Raw genomic sequence first — 24,754 nt, forward strand, 5'->3', positions numbered from 1 at the left:
AACTAAGTTTCTTCCTCTATTTTGTACTAATATGACTCAGGCTTGTTGTACATGAAAATAATGTGAGATCATGTGATATCCTGTACAGACTGAGTGACAATTTCTGAATGCACTTTTAAACAAAGTTAGCAGAGGGGAGATGAATAATGCATTTTTCTCTAATTTGGTTTATTATACAATTTTCTGGTTTAATCAGGATATTATTTTTCCATGGCAGTTAAAGAAACAGCCTAATGCCTAATCATAAAACTTAACATGACCAAAATGCAAAAATAAAATTACTTGTTTTACAAAGTATTAAAACTTTGACTGAACCATGACCCAACTTTCTCTTTACAGGAGGCATAACTTTTCAAATGTATCTTTTATTTATACAAAACCATATTCACATATCCCTTACAAATGTATAATTGGTACACAGATCTCATCAGGGATCAGCGAGATCCGAAATACTGCACCACAGTGCCATAAAGTCTGAACAAAAACCGGGGCACACGCTCACACACAGTCTTCATGAGCACAAAAGTCAAGGCCATCTCGACAAGTTCCTTCTTAAACTCTTTGGCTCCGACCACCTGGTGAAGTAAGCCCTGCACTCCATCAGATAGATGTCTGGACCATAACTGCAAATGTTAAAGGAATATTGTGAGATATGGGTGTTAAATGATGCCAGGTTTAAGGAGGAACCATTAGTGTAAATTTATCAGAATAAATAAACTGCTCAGAATCATTTGTCTTACCTGAGGGTCACAAGTGTCCAGTTTCTTGGTCAAAGTTTCAGCGGCTTGGTACAGGACTCTCTGCTCAAGCAAGTCTGCAATTCTGATCAGCTCTGCAGCCATTTCCCTTGCTGCCTGAGCCTGTTCAGCATCAACTGAGATGGAGATACATAAGAGCCGTGTTAACTGACATGGACAACAGCAAAAATACAGTAGTTTTAATATAACTAAAAATCAAGGATGCAAAATAATTCATCCAAAAATCTACTCGGTATCAGTCAATTTTGCATTTTGGTGAGGCCACCACTCATTTCCAATTTATATATTTGACCATTTCTGATATCATATAACTGAAATTTAAACAGATAATGCCAGATTACGGCAAAGATTTAGCACTATTAATTGAAGTGCTTTTCTCTAATGGAGGTCCCACATCAGAATATTACATATTAACAATATCATGATTTGAGAAAAACATTTGTGTGTTATATTTTCATTGGATAAAATATTGTCTATTTATCAGCTATCTATTGAAACTCGTTCCTACCAACTTTCTAACTTTTTCCTCACAATCCTGAGTTAACATCTCGCAATTCTGACTTTTTTCTCCGAATTTTAAGATTTAAACTCCCAACTGCAAAAAGTCAGAATCTCACAATTTTTTCCCCTCAGAATTCATTATTGTTATAAAATCAGAATTGTGTGATATCTCACAATTCCGAGAGAAAAGAAATCTCTATTGAGAAATGTAAACTCGATATTGTGAGAAAAAAAGTCAGAACTGAGAGATATAAAGTCAGAATTGTGAGTTGTGATTGTGAAATATAAACTTGCAATTGCAAGAAAAAAAAAGTCAGAATTGTAAGTCGCAATTACCTTTTTTTTTCTTTTCTTGGTGGAAACAAGCTTCCATAATTATCAGCCATAACATTAAAATAATCATTGGTTTACTGGTATCAATTAAGGTAATCAGAAAACAGTACAAAATAAGATAAGAGAAAATAATAAAAATACCTGGCAGTTGAGGCTGAACTTGATTCTGAAGTTCATGTAAAAGATCTTTGTAGGTGACTGAGGAACTATGTCCATCGGTTTGTAAATCGCCATCGCTTTCGTTATAATTGTGATCATAAGGAAGATCAAAGTCATCAAGTTCTCTTCTAAGCACACTATTTTGGCAGCCTTTTTGCTCAAAAAAGGAAAGGAGCAGCAGGGAACAGTGCGGAAAATTGTCAATGCTTCTGTTGTGGTCCATTGCACAAACCTGTGTAATGCCTCAAACAGGTGCTCTGCAATTAAAAGGAAACACAAAAGCAGTTATTTTCATTATCTTGACAAAAACAAGACACGGTAATGATTTTCAAGTCTATAGCCTACAGCCTGATAAATATATAATTTAAATGCATTTAATATTTTACCATATATATTTTATGGTCTAGGGACAAATTTGTACCCAGAAGTGAACTAAACCTGACATTCACATTTGTAAAAACAATATAAAAGACTTTGTAAAACTTCATAATGTTCTCTGTTATGACAGTACTTCTTTGTGCATTTGACAGACTATTGCATTCAAGGTATATACATTTTAACAGTCCATGCATTCCCTGGGAATCGAACCCATGACCGTGGCGTTGCTAATGCCATGCTCCACCCTTTAAGCCACATGAACATCTGTGTATTATCATTCATATATTATATAACTGTATATAAAAAAACATATATAAAATCTAAATAAACGCAAACATGTAGCCTAGTTCATGGTTGTGACGACGGTTGGCTTGTAAAAAGATGATGAAATATCCAAGCTCAAACTAGAGAAGGTTAGCTAACTAAGTTAGCAAGCAGCTGAAAATATGAACCGTTAATTAGCGGCTAGCTAACATTATTCAGTCTATTATTGATCATTTTGGGCTAATTTTCTAAGTCTTAGTGAAGTTTAGAATACAAATGTAATTGTAAACAGTGCGTTTAGTTGATTCCCCCATTTTGTGCCGAAGATCAGTTTCAGAAGAAATGATTTTCAGATCAAAACAAAGACAGACTGAAGTCGAAATTCATCTCTAAAAAGGACCACACAAAAGCTCAATGATTAATGCAGTTAAAAAATTAAGAAATACCAGCCAGATGCAGCACATTTCTGAACATTAATATCACGTGCAGTTCTGCACTAAAAGGAAAGTTTAGTCAAACCGAGGGAAGCGTGAAATATTGATCTATCTAGGTAAGTTAACGTTAACGTTAAATAAACTAACGTTAGAGTAGACACGTGAATGGATGTTTATATTTAAAAAAACTGCATAAAGTGTCGTGACATTATCGACACAAACCATGATAAGGCTACGATCTCGTAGCAAAAGTACCGGGGTGTACTGATTTTACACTATATTAAATAATATTTCTTCTTTGACGCAAATGTTCAAAATCGTGTAGTGCTAACGTTATATACATCTTCTGAGTGAAAGAAGAAACATTCGTTACTTACGTAAACTTTGTCAAAATAACGGACGGTGAAGCATTATCTCAGAAAAACAAACAAACTAAAAAAAGTGCTGTGAGAAATGAGAATCTTCAATCCCCGCCGTTCGTCTTGTTGTTCTTGTATATCAGTGACGCGTAACGCACGAGCCACGAGGGCGTGGCCAAAGTCTACCGGAATTTCCCACTAAAGTCTAGACGACTGTGTAGCGTTTCTGAAACCATGTTGTTAGAGATTATTCTCGCTGTTTGTTAAAAGTTAAAGCATTAAAATAAGGTGTGACTTTAAAAAAAACAATCGCCGAGAAGGCAAAGATAAGCAGACTTTAAAGTCTTTTGAAAGTCAGACTTTTCAAATGACCTGCACTATAGGAGAAAGGGGTTTTTGGAAACGAATTCCCCCTTCTGCACTTGCCAGATAAGGAAGAGTTGGCAAAACGAGACAGACAATATTTAAAACCCTCCCCTTGTAATAAACTCAAAAATGTGTCACCTTGGGGCCCCCTGTTTGAGAACCACTGTACTAGGACATCTCTTCTAGGAGGATCACCCGAGTCTTACTAAAAAACATACCTGGTGGACATTTAATTGTTCTGCCGTCTTTATCTTGTGAAGTTTGATGTTGCTGAATCAAACATAGCAGATAGAGTTGAAAGTACATAAATCAGCATCACTCAGAAAAACCATTTAAAAACTTTATTTACAATTAAAATGAACTGGTTATTTGACAAGATAAATTTGGCATTCGACAGCAAACCTTAAATATGTGCTGATTCATGCACCACATAAAACAGCAGTGGCAGTGTTTGTTTTTGACACGAGTCAGTTCAAGACAAAAACAGGATCTGATGTGTCATTTTTACCATGACATGCTGAGTAATGCAAAAGCGTCAGACTGTTGCATTACAGAAATAGTTTGTAAGCATGTTGAGACAGTACATGATTCAGTGCTAGTATCCGGGGAAACCAAAGCTCATAGACCGGGCTGCATTTCGACCCACAAGCTTCCTCCCAGCTCTCGGAAGAGACCCTGGTTGGGATGACTGCTGGGGTGAGATAGCAGCCAGTCGGGCTTCCTTGAGTTCTCTAAGTAGAAATAAAAGGCGTTGCAATAAATACCTCAGCATGTGTGATTATTTCATAAGGAAGCACTACTTGTATTGTTTACATCCTTGAAATAGAGTACTACAGTATAGTATAAATGCCAGATGACTCACCTTTCCAGCATAGCCGTTCTGAACTTCTCCACATTTAGCTCCTTGCGAAGCTGTGTAGCCAGTTTGCCAGCTCTCTCCTTGTGCAGTGCATCATGCCGACACAACGCAGATGCAGATGGCCTTGTAGTAGGATCAGGATCTAACATAGTCTATCAAAAACAAATTTATTGTCCATATTAGGTTTTCAATTTGGACCTCAGAGACTGAATGTATGAATCCATGGTAAACAAAGCTTCAAAACCACCAGCTCATTTATGAAAGTTCTTCAGAATTGCAGAGGACTAAACCGAAACTACATTGACTAGCATTTTATTATAGTTTGTTCCATGCCCTCTGCTGGTTGAATAAAAGTACATGCTTTTTTTAAACCACCCAAGACTAAATGAATATGAGAAATACACACCACCATCATTTAAATGGAATTAGACTCCCCTGAATGCTGATACTTTTAGTTTCAGTTCAGTCCTCTGCCATTCTGAAGAATTCTCATGAATATTCTGGTGGTTTTGAAGTTTAAGTCTGTGAGGTCAAGTAGTAAACTGATTATTTTGGGAAACTTAACCAACTTTGTCGAAACCATTACAGGGAATGCAATGAACCACTCAGATGTGCTTACTCAAACAGTACCTTTAAAAGGTCTTTAAAGGGTGCTGGTAACTCCTGGGGCAGGCTGGGCAGCTCACCCTGTCTGAGGTTATGCCAGTTGTCTCCATTCTGAGGAAGTGGTGGAGCTCCAGCAGCTAATAACAGTGTCAGGCCCAGCGCAAAAATATCTGCTTTAGGAAGATGCGTGTAGTCCTGTAAACAAAAAAAGCAAAATGCAGCCAGCAAAAATCACAGCAACAGTTGGTCACATCCACAATTATCTTGTTTTGGCAGTCATTGTATATAAGATCAGTGCAGTTTAACCTCTGCAGCAAACTAAACCACCTGAGAAAGCTCAAACAGATATTGTACCTCTCGCAGGACCTCATAGGCTAGGAAACGGCTATCCCCTTCCTCTACCTGAGGGCTTGAGATGGATGTTACATGACCCAAGTCACCTAAAGAACAAGGGACCCATGATATCAGCTATTAATGATATATTAATGAAATGTCAAAACAGTGACATTGGCTTGTTTTAACTATGTGTGCGCGATTATTTTGTGTGCACAACAGGGATAAGCCTCAACAGGTAAACATGTATGCTGTATGGACAGCTGGACAGACTTTACCATAATCAAAATTTATGCTAGAACAGCAATATGCAAAATTTGTTCAGCTGAAATGCATCACCCTGAACAGCATAACGAGCTCAGTTGCCCAAATTTAAGTTAAGTTTAGGGTAAATTTAAGATTTAATTTAGGTTTCGGTGAAAAAAATTATATTGGTGATCAGTAATTATTTCAGGACATTTATTTTATCCTATTGTGGGGCAATTTAGAGATCCATCCATGTTAAATAAACCTTCCGGATCAATAAATACCTGAATATGTTGTAATAATAATAATAATAATAATAATAATAAAAACTTGTGCATTTAAGGGTTGAAAACATGGAGAGGTAAGAAGATACCAATTTTATACACAACCCCAGAGGAGGGGCTTTCATCCTCTTCTTCACTGTCTCCCTCTCCACCAGCACTCGAGCTGGGTCGACGGCAGATGAAAATATTACCTGAAAAGGATGGAAATTTAAGTATGTGCCAGTCAAAAAGTCAAATTTCTAATTAAGTGGTAGAGGCATGTGAAAAACAACAAAAGAGAGACAGAGCTCACTGGGTTTAATGTCGAGGTGCACTAGGCCTGAGCTGTGGATGTATTTGAGCCCCATGGAGACCTGTAGGAGCAGATCCCTTAGCTCAGGAACTCTGAAATACTCCCCTTGCTCCTCCTTTTCATTTAAAGCATCATGGAGGCTACCACCTACAAGACCAAAAAAAACATTGAGAGTTAGTTCTAAAAAAACCCCCCAAAAAACCCATACACACTCACATAACCATCTACAGTATGTTGTATTGTGATCTTCTGTCCTACCATCACAGTACTCATTTTGTATAATCATGTGGTCATCTTCAGCCCATGCAGAGTAGTATCGGACAACATGAGGGTGATGGCCCAACACCGCATGAGCATAAACTTCCTTTAAGGCCAACTGTCTGAAAAAAAAAAGGAACTTGTTTTACATTAATAAGGTCTAAAATTCATCAAGGAATCACAAAAATCTTAACCTAACTTCACACAGGGCTTAGATTAAACCAGGATTAGGCCTTAGTTCAATTAAGACATTTAAGCTCACGGATACAAATAGGAGGTTTTAAAATGGACCCTTTTCACAGACTATACGATGACACGTTTACACAGTTATCAACATCGCAAATCTAGTACATTTTTCATTAAAAATTTTTTTTTTAAAATAATGCTGCTGTAAGCCATTTCTCTTCCAAAAGAGCGATGCCATTGAAGAGCCATTTTTGGTTCCCTAAAGAACCTTTCAGTGAACAGTTCTTTTAAAACATTTTTTTTTGTCAATATAAAGAACCTTTCTCCACTTTAAAGAACCTTTCAAGCAATGGAAGTTCTTCATGGAACCACTGATGCCAAAAAAACCCCCCGAAAGATTCCCCCCCCCCCGGTTTTGGAAACCCCGGTCACCATTACAGGTTCACCCAACTATGACGACTTCTGCTTCTGAGAACCCCGGAAACATTAAAAGGGTCCATTTGGAAAAAGAAGATTATTGAGCACTATGGCAGTGCTGACTCACTCATTGGCGGAGCCTGCAATTGGCCTGCGCGAGCGCTTGATGGCGTACATGCAACCATCCAGCCTCTTCACACATCGATACACGGAACCAAACTCGCCCCCGCCGATGCAGCCCAGCTCTAGAAACTCACTCTCATAACGTGACAGCATGCGGGATGACACTGCTGGCCTCTGAAGGCCAACAGATGGGAGACCATGTGAGAGAACACAGATTTACCAAAGCTTCCAGCGGGATTATGAAGTATTATAAACCTACCACATTAAAGACAAGGATGAACTATGGTCTTTGAAACCGTACCTTTGAGGGGAGGAAGAAACTTTCATCCTCTGATGAGTTCTGAGTGTCCATAGATCTGTTGAAATAAGGTACTTCAATGTAAATCCAGTTCCACAACTTATATGCAAGTGCTGTGTTACCTTTGTGCATCATCCTCATAATCATCACTCCTTTGGCTCTTCCTCTTGTGGTGTTCACTGTTCCTGCGCACCGTGTCTGGTGTGAAAGGGTTAACGTTCACTGAGGGCACATGGTCAAAAGCACTAGGCAGACGAAGGAATCTTTGACTGCGACACGGCTTGCTGCTAGAGCAAGGGAGGGTCGATTTAGAAAGCAAACTCTGTAAGTGGAGGAAGTTGGATGATGTAAATATAAATCTTTATAGGGTCAACTGTATACAGTTGCAATACATATATGTATTGCTCATACAGAAGTATAAAGTAGACTGCCATTGCATTAAAGTTCACATGAAACCGTAGAGCTGGAAGATTACCTTTGGTGTACTGGGCGAGTCACAAAGCCGGAGTTTTTTCCAGGCAGCATACGGTATGGGAGAAGTAGGGATGGAAGGGGAAACAGTGATGCTCCTGGTACGGTGGCGCTGTATCCGGGGCGTCCGACAGGGGCTTCTGACCAAAACACTTCTGTGTGCCCATTCATCAAAGCTATTGTCACTGAAGTCCTCCTCCCCACTGCTGGAGAAGTTCAGGTGCTGCTGTGCTGCATTCACAGAGGCCATTTCAGACCACTACAATCAGGAAAGAAAAAGAAAAAACCTGATTTATTCTAAAGGGGTTTAGAATGACAACTACCATACTGTAAATTAGTGGTCAGCCAATGAAATACCAAAAACAGGTTGGGGTGACAGATGGCCAATAAAACAACTTATATGGTGTATATGGGTTTATTAAAATTAATTATAGCAATTGAGATCTGCTTAAGGTTTGTTTACACAATAACTTTATGTATTTGAGGTAAAGAGATGACTGGCAAACATAATCAGTTATGTTATTTGATGTTATATGAAAGCAGTTTCGCTAGGCCTCTAAAGATGATTTATTGTGAGTAGAGCTAAATATTTAGATTCTGCTTTCACAATATATCGCTTCCATGATGTTATTATGCAGTTTTGAACATAAATGCAGTCCCAACTTACCCTGAAATGAGCTCACGAGCGATCACGCTTGAACTTGGCGCGTCAAAGTTAACGAGGTCCTTTAACTATGGGCGGAGTGACTCGACCATTAATTAACTCTGCTAACTAGTATCAAGCGTTTAGATTTACTCAGTAGGTGTGTTTGACTTGAACCGATCGCCACTTCACACATGAACACACTTAATGACTCGAATCTTTTGACTGTTCTCCGAAAAGATTTGTTATGATCCAAATAGGAAGGCAACGACGTTACGTTTGTGTGTGAAATGAATCACGGAATAAGTAGCCTAATCACAAGTATTTATTTATTTAAATGTCCGTTTCTTCATATGCTTAAAGCACTATAGACTACACAAATATCGACACTTTCAGAAAACATGATTTATTTAAATAGAAAACATTTAAAAAAGTTAAATGTGTGGTTTCCAAAACATGATTTCTGACTGTTAAGGAAAACTAATTATGGTCATTGAAAGTCGTCAACATATTTATTTTAGGGGACTGCGTACACAGACAACATCATATGGTGTATTTATTTTTCGGGTGGGTGGAGGTTGATAACGAGAACCCTTTTGCACCACGTGAGCGGAAGTGTGTGACATCATCAAAACAGTGTACGCCTGGGTAGCGTCTGTTACCCTGTCTGTATTACTACATTTAGGGATTTGTATCGCAAACTGCGCTATGTTCCGTTTCTTGCGTGGCGTTGGTCGCTCCGACTGACCGCTCTGTACCGAGTGCGACGACTTTGTTTTTTTCTTCGATAGTCAATATCGAAAAACGCTATGGTCGAGCAGTCGGATCGCGCCCCGCTGCTGGACTGGGAGGAGGTTCCCCCGGCCGAACTTGCCCCATCAGTTCCATCACCGGAGACGGGGGATTCAATACAATCCGGTCTATCGTGTTACCCGACCGAGGGCAGTGTAGAGGTAGATGTTTCCCTAAACAGAAGCCCAGCGAGACCGAATAGTGTAACAGCTGTTCCAGGTGAAAGTGCACATTCTCCTCATAAACACAGCGGCCCGGGAGGAGATGCTTCTGCCACTGATGAAGACGGAGACTGCGCCTTTCATGGGCTGTCGGTCAGGGATCGGAGGATCACTGGGTCTGGATGGGAAGAAAAAGATCAGATTGTTGCTGTGTTTGTTGTGACTTTCGACACCAGATCGGGTGAGGTTAATCAACAAATAACTGTAAAATGACTGACTGAGATAAAAAAAAAAACGTGTATGTGGCAGTCACAAATAAGAATGTCAGAGATGATGATGATGATGAAGAGGATAATTTAAAAAATATATATTTTTAAAAAACTAATTTCTATTTTGATTTAATAACAATAACTTTTCTGCAAAAAAATTAATAAAATAAAACTTATTTTATTGTCACATGACAAAATCGGCTTCCTGTATGTTAGTTACTCAGAAAGTTTTAGGCTAATATAAACAATATATTTTTATTAATTTCTTTTTTTTTTTTGTCTCTGCTGTTTGTTCTAATAATCGAACAATGAAAGATTATGCTGAACTAACGTTACTTATGCCTAACTTACACTCCTTTTTTTCTTTTTTTTCCTTCCAGACTTTTTATGAGGTTTTTATTTATTTATTGCAGTCTCCAAACCATTACACCACTTATTTTTTACTGTAAGCTACACAAAACATATCAAAATGTTTCTTTTAATTCAGAAACTGAAAACTTGTTTATCATAGATGTGTGCAATAACACCCTGTGCAATAATGTGTGTTTGTGACAGAGGCATCCTCATTTTTCCCATATGGGAGGATTTGTGTTATCACTAGTAAGGAAATAAATAGAATATGTAGTGAGAGTTGTAAAGTCATCCGGCAGACTACTATACTATTCTTACCCAGCTTCCTCTTTTGCTTCTAGGAAGTTTAGCGGAGAAAGGCATTTGGAAAGTTTTTGTGTTCTTCTGCAAACACTATTTGACAAAAACCTAGTCCAACAGCTTCACAAATGTTTACATAGGCCCACATTGTGTCTTTTACAGGGAACATGATAGAATGGTGCCTACCTCAAGATGTGAATCTGGAGGGAGTAGAGTTCAAGTCAATGGCCAGCGGCTCTCATCGGATCTCAAGTGACTTCATGTAGGAATCTCTTTCTTAAATCTCATTGTATTTATAAGGGGCAGAGGGCAATTGTAATTTTTTTTTAAACTTTTCTTACATAACACGTAACTAATAACTGCAAAACTACCTTCCTATAATAAACATTTGATTTAACTGTGGTAAAATTAGTAAGACACACTACAATAATTTTCTGCACAGTTTAAACAAAGTTTAAGTAGGACTTACTTAATACATGAATACATGAAATTTCTATTTCATATCTAGTGTTACATTTGCCCTGGACCTCACATTATAAAATCCTTTATGGTATCTTTTTGTTACTTTTTAACCAACAACCTAGAAATGGAATAAATGTTTTGAATCCAAATATTGGATTGGATACTCATCCACATCCTGTTACGTAAGATTTGACCAATTGTTTTGCTTTGTAATGTAATTGTCACATTCATCAAGTTAATTTGTAATCGAGGGGCAAACTGTTTGATCAGTAGTATTTTCATACTTGCATTCAAACAGGTTAATTTTGTGCACATAGCCATGTATGCAGATTAATCCAGATTAAATGTGATTGTCTCTTTTTGTAGATATTTCCGTAAAGGCTGTTACTTTGGACTAGCGTGCTTTGCCAACATGCCTGTGGAAAGTGAGCTGGAACGAGGAGCTCGGATGAAATCTGTAGGGATTTTGTCTCCTTCTTACACACTGCTGTACCGTTACATGCACTTCCTGGAGAACCAAGTCCGGTGAGTGTATTCTTGCATCACGTTTTACCTTTTTATGTTTCCTCCTCTTACTCTTTTGCACGCATCATTACTATTTTAAGATGTTGTTATGCATTAAACATAAGCTCTGAGTTGCATGTGATGATGATAATGACGTGATATCTGCGTGAAGGTATGCAAATACATTGGTTGACAGGCAGTTTCAGATTTTTTGGTCCTGAGTCTTCCATATAAGATATATATTATTAATTGCTGAGGGCGGCACAGTGGCTCAGTGGGTAGCTCTGTCGCCTAGGTCCCCGGTTTGAGTCCCGACTGAGCCTGAAGGCCTTTCTGTTTGAAGTTTGCATGTTCTCCCTGTGTCTGCGTGGGCTTCCTCTGGGCACTCCAGTTTCCCCCACAATCCAAAAACATGCAGTATAGGTGAATTGGAGACTCTAAAATTTTCCGTAGGTGTGAGTGCAGTGCTGAGTAGGTTACTTACAAATTATAGTTGGTTACTGATTCCAAATGACATGACTAAAATTGTATTTAGTAACATAATCCATTACATAACATATTTAAGATAATGTAATCTGACTACTTGGATTACTTTTAGATTACTTTTGACCTAACTTTATCACATTGATTTGAGTAGGATAATCTTGTACCATTTTAATATAAAAAATACAAAGAGAAGGAAAATGTATTCCATTCTTTGTTATCAACAACATGAAGTGCATTAAATATTACATTATGGTTCATGATGGAACTGCAGGGGTTTCTGAGTTTAATGAAAAGCTATTAAGTAATTAAATCATAAAAATGTAAAATTAAAATGAATAATTTTAAGATCAAAACAATCTAAATAAAACACAAATATTGTATTTGTTTACCTGCATGTCATGTGACCATTAACTGACTTCAGGGAACCATAAACTTAATTTTATTATTATTTGAATTACTTATTTAATGACTTATTAAATCGCGTATGCAAGAGATGGCCCATAGAATCACCAAGAGTCAGATACGACTGAATTGGTTTATGAATGAATAGATTATTGATTACTATCAGGATGTGAAGAGAGTTTCAACCAGTATAACAAAAAGTGTTTATAAAAAACATTGCCTACACTAGCTTTAATTCTGCAAATGCATTCTCACAGGCACCAGTTGCAGTGTCCGGGACAGTACTCTCCACTGGAAGCTTTCTACGAGGATAAAAAGGCAGTGTTGCCCCCAGGAGGGAACGGTTTGGTCACAGCCTGCCCGACCAGCGCTCTTGCACCCATAGTCAACCGCTGCATGCACCCAGAGATGAAGGTTTGAAGATGTAACCCAATATTGTCTGCCGCTAATCAAAGCTTCAGCTTTTTTAAAGATCTCTTCATTAAATATTTTTTTTATGATAGTAGCTTTAGATAATTAGATGAGTTATTTTTTAGTTTCTAAAGAAATCTAGGTCAGGCCACTCAGGGAATTTCGTGTTACTGATTAACCAGAGTGCATTACTTCTACACATCCTGACAGCAGCATAAGCATGGGAGAGTTCAGTTTCGTGGAGTAAAAAAAAGAACTATTGTGAGACAAATTTGTCTGTGTAAAAACCACAAGATCCTCTATTGTTAAAGAAGAATTCCATATGAGGAGATAAATATGCTGATGTATACTTCAGCTCAGAACTAGATCTGGTTATATTGTTTATTGAATAAGGCCTTGTTCAGTCTTGGAATATATGCACATTCTAAATGTTTATGGTTTTCATAGTTACATAAAATTGCCGGTAAATAATAAAATGTAATGATATCAAGCATGAAGTACACAAAAAGTACATACAATTGTATATATAAAAAAAAAAATAAGTTCACAAAATATGAAAACTGAAATTGCTCATTGAACTTTAAATAATTGCTATATGCACTGACAAGCCTGTCAGAGGATTTTAAAGATGATACTAGATTGAATAACCTCTTCTATTAATAAGCTAAATTGCCATAATTATTGGCTGAATAGACCTTAGTCAGGGTAGACGCCATATTGAATAGAACAGTCTTTACAGTGGCGTGCACTGAATAAAGGTCCTAGATCACGTGATTTTCATAACTCACAACTTTCAGAACTGTTTTATGGAGTTTTTGTCTACTGATTTAAGGAAGGAAGTTTTGTCGGCTGGACGATTGGTATGTTGTTAAACAACTGTACGATCCGTTGAACACACTGTGATTCTATCCCGCACAACCTCGTTTTCATTCCTGTGAAAAAATAAATGCTGCTACCCTGACTAAGGTCTATGGCTATGAATAATTATTTTATTATTCATCATTTTCTCTATGATCTAAAAGCTGTCATACTTTGTTTTATAAATTTAAAGGACCTTTTTAATATGTGTGGTGTGTCTGTATATGTGGAGTCATTTAATAAGAAATCTGAAGCAACAAATTTTGGCACTTTCTCTGTACACCTTAGATTACACACCCGGCTGGCTGCATGTCCCAGTTCATCCGCTTCTTTGGAGAGCAGATCATGGTGCTGTGGAAGTTTGCTTTGCTCAGGAAACGCATCCTCATTTTCTCTCCTCCCCCTGTCGGTGTGGTCTGCTATCGAGGTGAGCGAGGAAACCCATTAACATGTACACTGACACATGGCTAACACTTATTTTCCAATACAAATTAAAGGTATGTTCACACATGGCATGTTTGGTTAGATTAAAACGAACCCTGGTGCGCAGCAGATCTTTGTTTGTGTGTGTGACGGAGGGATTCTGACTCCTTTACACATTTTATAAGCTCTTCATGAGTTCTCAGCTGGTCAAAATACCATCATATGTAGGCTATGCACATACATCAAGCGCATTTAGCCCAGCACACAGCATCGTTTTGGATGTTCGGTTAGTTCTGACGCGAAATATATAATAAAAGTCGATCAATCGGGTTGTGAACATATCTCTATGCCTTTAGGTTTGGTGTTAAAATGCCAATGTGAACGCTTAGCTGAACAGGACTAAATTTTTTTTTTTTTTTTTGCTATGTTTCCATCCACCTGTTTTAATGCGAATTTTGGGATATCACATAAAAAAAAGTGCAAGTCATTTATAAAGCACGAATGGAAACATAGCTAATGATTTGTGTATTTATTTTTAATCTGTAACTTTTATTATATAATTCTGGGTGTTTTCACACTTATCTCATGATTATTTTGCTATGTGTTGTTTTGCATCCATTAGTATACTGTTGCTGCTGCCTTGCTAATGTGTCCATTCCTGGGATGGGCTTGACTGTTCCGGAGTTCCGCCCCTTCTTTTACATCAACGTTGCTGACATCACTGCTCTTGAAGCTGAGATGTCTTATGTGGCCTGTAAGTCTCTCAGTCAAGAGAAGGACTGAAGTTGGCAAAATTCAAAATTCCACAGACACAAAATGGTTTAACCATTGTAAACAGTAGATGTTAATTTGGGTTCTCAGGTACTACAGAGAAGATCTTTGAGGAAAAGAAGGATCTGTATGATGTCTACATAGACAATCAGAATGTAAAGACACACAGAGAGAGCCTCCAGCCTCTGCTTAGACTCAACAGTGCGGACCGAGAGAAGTATCGCAAGCTCTGTGAGCAGAGGTACACAAGCCTTTTAAAATCTGAAAGGCATATGAGGTGGAAAAAACACATGAAAACATAACTCCACAGGCATATGATGATGTTGCTATCGTTGCAGGCAGATGCTGCTGTACTCTCAGGAGGTGGATGGAGACTGCACATCTAACGAGGAAGAACTCTTCATTTTGTACGTGATGGAATTACACACCTCGGTTTATCACATCAGCAGTTTTTAGTGAGACGGAAAGAGTGTTTGGAAATGGAACAACTCAATACACTTTCTATTAAAATAGTATAAGCTTTAAGACCATATGCATATAAACCATACGTATATACAGTATTGTTTGGAAAATGAAAAAATCCAATACTTTATTTTATACTTTGAATAGTTTGATTAAATTAATTTCTCTTTCTACACTGTTTTTTGAAATAAGTCTCTGATGCTCACCAAGGCTGCATTTATTTGACCCAAAAATACAGTAAAAACAGCAATATTGTAAAATTATGATATATATATATATATATATTATTCCTGTGATTGCAAAGCTGAATTTTTTAGCATCATTTCAGAAATCATTCTAATATGCTGATTTGGTGCTCAGGATACATTTCTAAAACAAACAGTTGTGTTGCTTAATATTTTGGAGGAAACCATGAAAGTCCAAAAGAAGAGCAATTAAATAGAAATCTTTTGTAACATTATAAACGTCTTAAGTGTTAATTTTGATAAATTGAATGCATCCTTGCTGAAAAAAAAACTTTATTAACCCCAGATTTTTTGAATGCTAGTATATTTGTGTAAATGCCATATAAATTTGCGCATGTAAATTGCATTGTGATGCTTTGCATTTAGCATGTAAAAAGCCTTATTTATACATCAAGCAACTATTTCTTGAGTGTCTAATATAATATAAATCTAAAGCTGTGGAAGCACACTGTTTTTCTGACATATGTTTACTTTTATTTTTACCTTTTTCTTGTGAAAACCAATGGAAAAATGACATCTAATCTGTATGGAATTTGCCACTGTTTGTGATCCAGGTTCTTCATGGAACTGAACAACAGAATCTTCCAGACCCTGTCTGAGTTGGCGGCGAGCGCTGATCCTACCCTGACTGCTGAGCACGTGAGAGCCATGGGGCTGGATCCTCAGGCCGACCGCGGCTTCCTCGTCGACCTGCTGGAAATCTACGGCATCGACGTCATGCTGGTTATCGACAACCCCTGCTGCCCGTAAGACACTCTGTCTCTGGAGCCCATTTTCTATTAGGGCTGCAACCCACTGCCTACTGATTACCTGCTTTCTTCTCTCTCTTTCTCTGGCTTGGCAATCTCAGGAGCCATTCCTGACACCTCTGGACCACACTGATACTGCCAACACCAACAAGGTGCAATCTGACTGCAGGCTTCTTGTGCACTTTGCGGCCAGTCAATCCAGTGACGTCTTTCTGCTTATCTGTCTGCCTTTCTGTGTGCTTCGTATCCTTCCAGCCATCTTGGATTTCTTCTCGACTCTGCCTAAGCTTGTTTCCAAAACATGATCTCTGTGCCTCTCTCTACCGCTTTTCAATCTGTGGTCTTCAGTTGTGACTTTGTTCTTCTAGCCAGTGCTGTCTGGGGCAACTGATGTGACGTCCCCAGTGGATACAAATCTGCTTCACTTGGACACCAGAGAATCGGAAAAGCAACTCTCACTTCCTGGATCCTCCTGTTTTTTTGCTGGTAACAACGGTTTGGTAAAGTTTGCTTTGAATGTCATATCTGTATTTCTAAAGGTTTTATGGTTGTTGCATATTACACACTACTGTGATGAAGATTTTCACAATCTCTGCCACATTTGTTTTTAACTTAATCATATACATGTGAACCAGTCATTTCGTTTTGGGAAAAAACTGGCATCTGTCAGTGTGTTTGTTGTGTTATTTGTGATCTATTGTGCATGAACAAAGATACACAATCAGTTTTGCTACTGTAGTTTGGCACAGAACTTATTCATGTATGTTAATGGGAATGAACGACACTGTAGGAGATTCTCAGTCATTCTTATTTCACTCCCCAAATGTCATTTCAATGCTGTTATTACATATTGATGAAATGGAGCATAAAATGTGTTTGTTCATGCTGAATATAGGCCTTTAATCACCATCACCCTTGGTATTGAATGTAAATTGTACATTTAATGCACCGGCTGATGCACAAATGATGCAAATGACACAGAAATGTTACATTCAGCTTTTTGAGTCACTTAATTTGCTCTGAAGAAATGAATGTGATTCTGTTCATGTCTTTGTCATCAGTGAATGCTCATGATTATCACTTGTGAAAGACTTTTGAATTTGTATATATTTGAGGTTTCTTATTTAAATGTGTTGGGTCGATAATTTCAGAATAACAGCAGCAGACTGGCCTCACAAGGCCGATTAATTTGTGGATTTGTGTGTGTTTATATGTTCATCCTGTGAAAATCCAATCTGGATCCTTAATTAATCAAATTATTTGTAGAGCTGCATCAATATAGGTGAAATTCAAAAGAAAACATAAGTGGAAAAGCATTTACTTGACCTGTTCAGATTAAAGTCACTATACATCTAAATGTTAACCTGCTTACAAAACAACGCATTGTGACAATTGATTTCTTAGGAACGAGTGCAGGCACTCAGGTTTGTAACAGTTGGATGGACAAAAGTTCTTTAAATTATGTTAAATCAAATATTTAAATTAACAATAAATAATACTGATGCTTATAACCTAGATTTGCTTAAATGTGAATTTAGTTTTTACATTTCTTATCTATCAGAGAATTTGAGAACTTCTGTATTATAAATCTGTTGGTTGGTTATTTAGTGTCTGATTGTAAATTAATGGAGAATGTATATTAAGCAGCCATGTAACATAATTGTACAGGTGGAATTGTCTGGTATTGTGTATGTGAGATACTTTTTTGTGCGTTATCTAAGTGTTACACAAGTCTTTGTCATAACAACAAGCTAAATGAATGTTGAGTTTTACTCTATTGGTACCACAAAGCACTAGTGTAATGCCTCTGTCTTACACACTACCTATACAGTTATACAAACTAACAGCATGTGTCTGTTGTTTTAAAGCCAGTGATTCTTATTCACTGCCATTTTGAAATAAACGGTTCTTTCTTTTCTATCACGTTTTTTCTGCACTGTATTTGAGGGTAGTTTTAGACAAAACACTATCAACTGAAATGATAAAAAATGCATTGAAAAGCCTTTAAAAATAAGAGATTGATGATGTCTTTATTTCTTGGTTCATATCTGGTTAGACATTTACAGTATCTTGTATCAAGAAAATTCTAGAGCCATGTTTGCACTCCCAAAAACATTCTCTCAAAATAAACCAGTCTGGACTATAATAAGTTAATAACAGTATGACAACCTCATCCATGCTGTTAAAAAACATAAAAATGACAATTTTTGAGACATAAACTTACTTTAACACATAGAACCGCCTTTCAATTAATGGTTTAGTTTACCTAAAAATGAAAAACTTGTCAATTACTCAGCCTCATGTCATTCCAAACTCATAAGACTTTTGTTAATCCTCGAAACACAAATGAAGATATTTGAATGAAATCTGATAAGATTTCTGTTCCTCCATAGACAGCTACACAACTGATGCTTCAAAAAGTTCATAAAGACATCGTAAAACTAATCCATATGAATCTAGCCGTTCAGTAAATTTTCTGAAGAGACACGATCACTTTATACAATGAACAGATTGAATTTAGGCTTTTATTCACATATACACAGTGATCAGCGAACATAAACAGAAGCTCAACGCGCGAGAACAAACCTCTTGTGAAAGCTCAAACGTGCTGCGTCCTCATTGGAATGAACATTGCATTTACCACAACTGATGTGCAAGATGATGAATGTTTATATGTGAATAAAAGCCTAAATTCTGCTCATATAAAGCGATCGAGTCTCGAACTAAACCACTCAATTTATGGATTAGTTTTACAATCTCTTTATGAACTTTTTTAAACATCAAAGTGGTATTTGTGTTCTGAACGACATCTGTTTGAAACGATACGAGGGTGAGTAATTAATGACTTAAGTTAATTACTTATAGTAATTAAAACTTAAGTTTTTTATTTTTTTGGTGAATTAACTCTTTAAGGTCCATAGAACACGAAATGTTCTTGTTAGAGTGTGATGACTTTATGACAACTCAAAGTTCATTTGACTCCACTGGTTTTCCAGTTTCTCTCTTGTAGTTTTAGGAAAACGTCTCAAAACATCTGCAGTCCTCTACACCAGTGGTTCCCAAACCTGTCCTGAAGGACCCCCAACACTGCACGTTTTCTTTGTCTCCCTAATCAAACACACCTGATTCAACTCATCAGCTCATTATCACATGGGTTAATGAGCTGATGAGTTGAATCAGGTGTGTTTGATTAGGGAGACAAAGAAAACGTGCAGTGTTGGGGGTCCTTCAGGACAGGTTTGGGAACCACTGCTCTACACAATTTGTTACGTAACCAACATTATCACGGCACTGCCATCACTGAGCCTGTGCAAGCTGCTCTCTGCGCTCAGCACTGCAAAAGAACCTCAGTTTCCGTGGCAACAGTCTCACTTCCACAGACATTGCCTCATATTCCTCATTGTCAATGCCATAAAATCCGGCGCCCTCCTGTGGACAGGAGAAGAAAAGCAATAGATGAGAACGGCTGTCTCACAGCTTAGATCAATGAAGAAATCAGTTCCAAAAAACTTCCAAAACATACTGACCTCTGGGAGATTGAGACGAGCAGCACTGGCTTCTATCTGCAAAGTATTTTCTATGGACTCCATTGGGTTTACTGCTTTCTTAGTCCTGCATAACATAAATCAATATTCATTCGTGTTCACAAATTTATTCTTTTTATGAGACCTTATAAAAGAATTGAAAATTCTTCTTCAGAAGAATTTAAATTGAAAACATAATTATTCAAAATACAACAACTATAACATTTTTATCTCACAAAAAGCTGAGTTTATTATTCATATTTATATTTTATTGAAAAATAATAATTAAATGGATTTTTATTTTAAATTATTATTTAAAATGTACTGTTATTTATTTAAATTTACCGTGAAATCAAAATGGACAATTGGAATGTAAAAATGGAATATTGCAGTATTTATTATAAATGATTTATAATAATGTATTATTATAATATATAATGATGTTATAATTATAAATAATATAAGTTACAATATAAAATGATTTACACTAACCCCTCAGTGATGAACTGACCAACTGTGAGGGAGTCTGGGTCCAGAGTTATCAGCATAGAATCGTCCACACGCTGAAGACAGTAGACAATACCAATCAGAACAAAACCTCAAGGCTATTTTACAGTGAGGAAAATAAGTATTTGAACACCCTGCTATTTTGCAAGTTCTCCCACTTAGAAATCATGGAGGGGTCTGAAATTGTCATCGTAGGTGCATGTCCACTGTGAGAGACATAATCTAAAAATAAAATCCAGAAATCACAATGTATGATTTTTTAACTATTTATTTGTATGATACAGCTGCAAATAAGTATTTGAACACCTGAGAAAATCAATGTTAATATTTGGTACAGTAGCCTTTGTTTGCAATTACAGAGGTCAAACGTTTCCTGTAGTTTTTCACCAGGTTTGCACACACTGCAGGAGGGATTTTGGCCCACTCCTCCACACAGATCTTCTCTAGATCAGTCAGGTTTCTGGGCTGTCGCTGAGAAACACGGAGTTTGAGCTCCCTCCAAAGATTCTCTATTGGGTTTAGGTCTGGAGACTGGCTAGGCCACGCCAGAACCTTGATATGCTTCTTACAGAGCCACTCCTTGGTTATCCTGGCTGTGTGCTTCGGGTCATTGTCATGTTGGAAGACCCAGCCTCGACCCATCTTCAATGCTCTAACTGAGGGAAGGAGGTTGTTCCCCAAAATCTCGCAATACATGGCCCCGGTCATCCTCTCCTTAATACAGTGCAGTCGCCCTGTCCCATGTGCAGAAAAACACCCTCAAAGCATGATGCTACCACCCCCATGCTTCACAGTAGGGATGGTGTTCTTGGGATGGTACTCATCATTCTTCTTCCTCCAAACACGTTTAGTGGAATTATGACCAAAAAGTTCTATTTTGGTCTCATCTGACCACATGACTTTCTCCCATGACTCCTCTGGATCATCCAAATGGTCATTGGCAAACTTAAGACAGGCCTTGACATGTGCTGGTTTAAGCAGGGGAACCTTCCGTGCCATGCATGATTTCAAACCATGACGTCTTAGTGTATTACCAACAGTAACCTTGGAAACGGTGGTCCCAGCTCTTTTCAGGTCATTGACCAGCTCCTCCCATGTAGTTCTGGGCTGATTTCTCACCTTTCTTAGGATCATTGAGACCCCACGAGGTGAGATCTTGCATGGAGCCCCAGTCCGAGGGAGATTGACAGTCATGTTTAGCTTCTTCCATTTTCTAATGATTGCTCCAACAGTGGACCTTTTTTCACCAAGCTGCTTGGCAATTTCCCCGTAGCCCTTTCCAGCCTTGTGGAGGTGTACAATTTTGTCTATAGTGTCTTTGGACAGCTCTTTGGTCTTGGCCATGTTAGTAGTTGGATTCTTACTGATTGTATGGGGTGGACAGGTGTCTTTATGCAGCTAACGACCTCAAACAGGTGCATCTAATTTAGGATAATAAATGGAGTGGAGGTGGAAAATGGATTTTAAAGGCAGACTAACAGGTCTTTGAGGGTCAGAATTCTAGCTGATAGACAGGTGTTCAAATACTTATTTGCAGCTGTATCATACAAATAAATAGTTAAAAAATCATATATTGTGATTTCTGATTTTTTTTTTTAGATTATGTCTCTCACAGTGGACATGCACCTACGATGACAATTTCAGACCCCTCCATGATTTCCAAGTGGGAGAACTTGCAAAATAGCAGGGTGTTCAAATACTTATTTTCCTCACTGTACATTTAGATATACAAAATAATCCAATAACGAGTGTTATGTCAGTACTCACTCTCTTCACAGGGTTCTTATTGTGTGTGCTAACTGAGAGCTCCAATGTGGAAATGTCTTTGCTCTCCCATCGCTCTGGCTCGGGTTCTACCGGTGGCTCTACCAACACAAACGGATTTAAACAAGAATTAAATACTAGATATAAACAGATACACAATAATTGCCCTGGATTGCTTAGCAATAAGTCTGAACCTGCTTTGAGACAATATCAGAGTAACATTATTCATATTAGGGCTGGGTTGAAACTTTCGCTTTTAATCATTTCTCATTTTGATGAACTGCCTTATGTGTTATTTAAATGTTTATATTCATTTTAACCTTCAATTTTATAGTTATGTACCAACTGACAGGGTTCCCTAGTTGACACACAGCATTAGTTGAAAGAGATTTGTTTTTCCTTCAGAAAAATAATCATGTACTGTATCTGATATATATGTCAAAATGAATCGATATCTAATCGAACTGAATCAAAATCAGAATTGAATCGCAAGCATCCGAATCGAACGAAATCGTGAAATTTGTGTCAATGCCCAGTCCTAATTCATATGCTATGTTTTATATAAAGAAATATATTTGTAAAAATGATAAAATACCTTCTATAGGAGGGTTCCAGTAGTTCTGGAGTCTGCGGTAGATGCGGTAAAGGAGGTTGGGCCTGTGTGGGATTTCAGTGGGCAGGTCAGGTGGACGAGGTACAGGAGCCAGATAGGAGAGGGACGCCTGGTGACTCTGTGGCCACTCCTGTAGGAGAGAAGATAATCTGATTAATCCAATACTCACTAATATGTAGGCCTCGTATATGATGTACATGTAACTGAAATATGATCACTGTCAATGAAGCACTGCACTCACCTTAAGGCTACTAAACCAGTGCGCGGCTCTTGTTTTCAAGGGGCCAAGGTACCAATATCTTGACAAGAAAGAATCAAATTAAATCATGTTAGAAATACAAATGCGCATTTTGTGTTTATTTATGCTGCAAATCAAAAATGAAGCAGAAGCATACTTGCTGATAGAAGAAGCGACGTCTCTAAATGCACCCCAACGTAAGCATAACAAAGCAAACACTGGCTGCTCCTTCTCACCCTAAGAACAGAATTACACAATCAACTCTGTGTGAAGGAATGAAAATAGTCGATGCTGTCAAATCTCAGGTTCTCTTTCAAAATGCCTGTCAAATTCACTTTTATTTGCAGAACATCCAGTGGAACCGTTTCTCCTTTCAGTATTGACAGGGTTGCTGAGGTAATGTGCCTAAAAAAACAGAAACATTTTATTACAATTTGATCACAACAAAATAATTTTCTTTGAAAAGTGAAGTCATGAGACTTACTGTACTTTGTTGTCTGAAACTAGATGCAAACTCTGACTTAGAGAGTTACTGGAACCCAGAGGAATGAAACCGATTGGTATTTTACTGAAGTTCTCCTGTGGTTACAGTAGTTCAAATTCAGAAAACATGGGGATGTTTAATATAACTTAGTCTTAAAACAAATTTATTACTAGTAACTACCTCATCTGCTCTGCGCAGAAGGCCTGTTATCACCTGTGTGAAACACAATGCATGAAAACATGGGTCAAATACAATGCATGAAAACATTATTAAATATGCTCAAGTTGTCAGAAACCACTTTATGAAGATACTTTTGTACCTCCTGTAATGTCCCATCACCACCAGCAATGATCAGCATATCTGTTTGCTCCATCAACTCCATGAGCTTTTTCGCCTGGCCTTCATAATCAGTCTGTTACATGACAGAAAACAGATTGCAAACAATCAATATGTTCAAAAATGCATACAAAATAGGTGTAGCCTAAAAAAAGGACCTGGCCACAGGATAATACCTTCACAATTTTAACCTCCATACCAGCCAAGTGTAAAATGGGAGCTGCATTCTTCTCAAACAAATTATTGGCTTTTCTGCAGAGAAAATGTAACTATGATGAAACTGAAATGTGGAAAAACAGAACTGATTTATTACATAAATCAGTATAATCATACCCTTTACAGGCAGCAGGATTCAGAATGACTGTGGCTTTCTTCAGATGCTCCTGAGGTCCAATTGACTGATGACCAAATTCCTGTGAAACCATCAGATACATATATTTAAATGTAGGGAAGCTTAGGAATCTGGGTATCAAAGTTATTATAGTCGACACAAGCTAAATCCATATTATTTCAATGTAGGGAACCTTGAGGTTCTGGGTATCAAAATGATTATAGTTAACAAAAGCTAAAACCATAACATTGTCGGAACTGGGGGGAAAAAAAAGAGTGCGAGTTATTTTCAAATTAAATATTCCTTACCCTGGCCTCTATACATGCTTCTCGTCGCAGCACACTTTCACTGTGAAAAAAATATTAGAATTGATATACATCAAATGAGAAAAGGGGTTTATAGATAGATAAAAGTCAGAAACTGACAGTCATATATCTTATTATACAAACCAGTGCTTTCCATACAACCAGTGTCCTCCATATGACAGCACACACACAGCAAATGTAGACTTTTTCCAGTGATTTCTTATAGTCCGAAACACTTTCACCACCCGAGCCATTATTCTCTATATACTGGCTTTCTAGATATCCCACTGAAGGTACACTATTGCACGGCAAAACGAGTAGGACTGACTGTAGATCTTCACCGTTGACATTCCATCGTTCTCTTCTCCCAAAGCATGACCGGTGCAACAACAATATTCTTCCTCAAGGGAAATATCAGTTCCGCTTCAATTTTGTCGT

The 24,754-nt window shown here is 37.6% G+C and overlaps 4 protein-coding genes across 9 annotated transcripts; 1 reads left to right on the top strand and 3 right to left on the bottom strand.

Annotated features, from left to right (window-relative positions):
* Nucleotides 1-140: 140 nt before the first annotated feature.
* Nucleotides 141-3,476, bottom strand: bida (BH3 interacting domain death agonist). The gene is made up of 4 exons (XM_084124143.1): nucleotides 3,205-3,476; nucleotides 1,734-2,008; nucleotides 741-874; nucleotides 141-623 (listed from the first exon to the last, which is right to left on the bottom strand). The coding sequence occupies exons 2-4, from the start codon at nucleotides 1,972-1,974 to the stop codon at nucleotides 435-437; spliced, it is 564 nt and encodes a 187-aa protein (XP_083980269.1). The 5' UTR covers nucleotides 1,975-2,008; nucleotides 3,205-3,476; the 3' UTR covers nucleotides 141-434.
* Nucleotides 3,477-3,878: 402 nt separating this feature from the next.
* wee2 (WEE2 oocyte meiosis inhibiting kinase) lies at nucleotides 3,879-8,178 on the bottom strand. Its single transcript, XM_084124141.1, has 11 exons — nucleotides 7,930-8,178; nucleotides 7,577-7,776; nucleotides 7,458-7,512; nucleotides 7,161-7,330; nucleotides 6,431-6,552; nucleotides 6,173-6,319; nucleotides 5,970-6,071; nucleotides 5,372-5,457; nucleotides 5,042-5,212; nucleotides 4,415-4,563; nucleotides 3,879-4,283 (listed from the first exon to the last, which is right to left on the bottom strand). Exons 1-11 carry the CDS (start codon nucleotides 8,173-8,175, stop codon nucleotides 4,148-4,150), a joined length of 1,584 nt encoding a protein of 527 aa, XP_083980267.1. The 5' UTR covers nucleotides 8,176-8,178; the 3' UTR covers nucleotides 3,879-4,147.
* A 995-nt stretch (nucleotides 8,179-9,173) lies between these two features.
* dennd11 (DENN domain containing 11) lies at nucleotides 9,174-18,134 on the top strand. Of its 4 annotated transcripts, XM_084124414.1 has the most exons (11): nucleotides 9,174-9,762; nucleotides 10,604-10,703; nucleotides 11,270-11,428; nucleotides 12,553-12,709; nucleotides 13,853-13,991; nucleotides 14,610-14,741; nucleotides 14,849-14,999; nucleotides 15,097-15,165; nucleotides 16,020-16,211; nucleotides 16,316-16,366; nucleotides 16,583-18,134. In XM_084124414.1, exons 1-10 carry the CDS (start codon nucleotides 9,378-9,380, stop codon nucleotides 16,326-16,328), a joined length of 1,497 nt encoding a protein of 498 aa, XP_083980540.1. In that variant the 5' UTR covers nucleotides 9,174-9,377; the 3' UTR covers nucleotides 16,329-16,366; nucleotides 16,583-18,134. The 4 variants fall into 4 exon arrangements, with proteins under 4 accessions (XP_083980540.1, XP_083980539.1, XP_083980537.1 ...); XM_084124413.1 differs by having other exon boundaries at nucleotides 9,176-9,762; nucleotides 16,316-18,134; XM_084124411.1 differs by lacking the exon at nucleotides 16,316-16,366 and having other exon boundaries at nucleotides 9,176-9,762.
* Nucleotides 18,135-18,217: 83 nt separating this feature from the next.
* On the bottom strand, nucleotides 18,218-24,704 carry agk (acylglycerol kinase). Of its 3 annotated transcripts, none has more exons than XR_014607720.1 (16): nucleotides 24,461-24,692; nucleotides 24,320-24,359; nucleotides 24,014-24,093; nucleotides 23,857-23,932; nucleotides 23,664-23,756; nucleotides 23,525-23,557; nucleotides 23,345-23,439; nucleotides 23,196-23,265; nucleotides 23,018-23,097; nucleotides 22,864-22,921; nucleotides 22,605-22,752; nucleotides 22,013-22,110; nucleotides 20,231-20,301; nucleotides 19,742-19,826; nucleotides 19,450-19,643; nucleotides 18,218-19,301 (listed from the first exon to the last, which is right to left on the bottom strand). XR_014607720.1 is itself a non-coding variant. In XM_084124422.1 (16 exons), the coding sequence occupies exons 1-15, from the start codon at nucleotides 24,568-24,570 to the stop codon at nucleotides 19,512-19,514; spliced, it is 1,269 nt and encodes a 422-aa protein (XP_083980548.1). In that variant the 5' UTR covers nucleotides 24,571-24,692; the 3' UTR covers nucleotides 18,218-19,258; nucleotides 19,465-19,511. The 3 variants fall into 3 exon arrangements, 2 of the variants coding, with proteins under 2 accessions (XP_083980548.1, XP_083980547.1); XM_084124422.1 differs by having other exon boundaries at nucleotides 18,218-19,258; nucleotides 19,465-19,643; XM_084124421.1 differs by having other exon boundaries at nucleotides 18,218-19,643; nucleotides 24,461-24,704.
* Between the last annotated feature and the right edge of the window lie 50 nt (nucleotides 24,705-24,754).

Source organism: Abramis brama (genome assembly GCF_963993115.1).
Source record: "Abramis brama genome assembly, chromosome: 9".
Taxonomy (NCBI): domain Eukaryota; kingdom Metazoa; phylum Chordata; class Actinopteri; order Cypriniformes; family Leuciscidae; genus Abramis; species Abramis brama.

Excerpts from the sequence above, each read along its gene's own strand:
- bida (XM_084124143.1), bottom strand. The coding sequence starts at position 1,974 with ATGGACCACAACAGAAGCATTGACAATTTTCCGCACTGTTCCCTGCTG. Across the intron at positions 875-1,733 it reads AGTTCAGCCTCAACTGCCAG|TTGATGCTGAACAGGCTCAG; the intron begins GTATTTTTATTA and ends TCTCCATCTCAG. Across the intron at positions 624-740 it reads TGGACACTTGTGACCCTCAG|TTATGGTCCAGACATCTATC; the intron begins GTAAGACAAATG and ends TAACATTTGCAG.
- wee2 (XM_084124141.1), bottom strand. The coding sequence starts at position 8,175 with ATGGCCTCTGTGAATGCAGCACAGCAGCACCTGAACTTCTCCAGCAGT. Across the intron at positions 7,513-7,576 it reads TATGAGGATGATGCACAAAG|ATCTATGGACACTCAGAACT; the intron begins GTAACACAGCAC and ends TTATTTCAACAG. Across the intron at positions 6,320-6,430 it reads ACAAAATGAGTACTGTGATG|GTGGTAGCCTCCATGATGCT; the intron begins GTAGGACAGAAG and ends TTGGTCTTGTAG.
- dennd11 (XM_084124411.1), top strand. The coding sequence starts at position 9,378 with ATGGTCGAGCAGTCGGATCGCGCCCCGCTGCTGGACTGGGAGGAGGTT. Across the intron at positions 12,710-13,852 it reads GCATGCACCCAGAGATGAAG|ATTACACACCCGGCTGGCTG; the intron begins GTTTGAAGATGT and ends TGTACACCTTAG. Across the intron at positions 13,992-14,609 it reads CGGTGTGGTCTGCTATCGAG|TATACTGTTGCTGCTGCCTT; the intron begins GTGAGCGAGGAA and ends TGCATCCATTAG.
- agk (XM_084124421.1), bottom strand. The coding sequence starts at position 24,570 with ATGGCTCGGGTGGTGAAAGTGTTTCGGACTATAAGAAATCACTGGAAA. Across the intron at positions 23,558-23,663 it reads GTGATGGGACATTACAGGAG|GTGATAACAGGCCTTCTGCG; the intron begins GTACAAAAGTAT and ends TGTTTCACACAG. Across the intron at positions 22,111-22,604 it reads CTGGAACCCTCCTATAGAAG|AGCCACCGGTAGAACCCGAG; the intron begins GTATTTTATCAT and ends TTGTGTTGGTAG.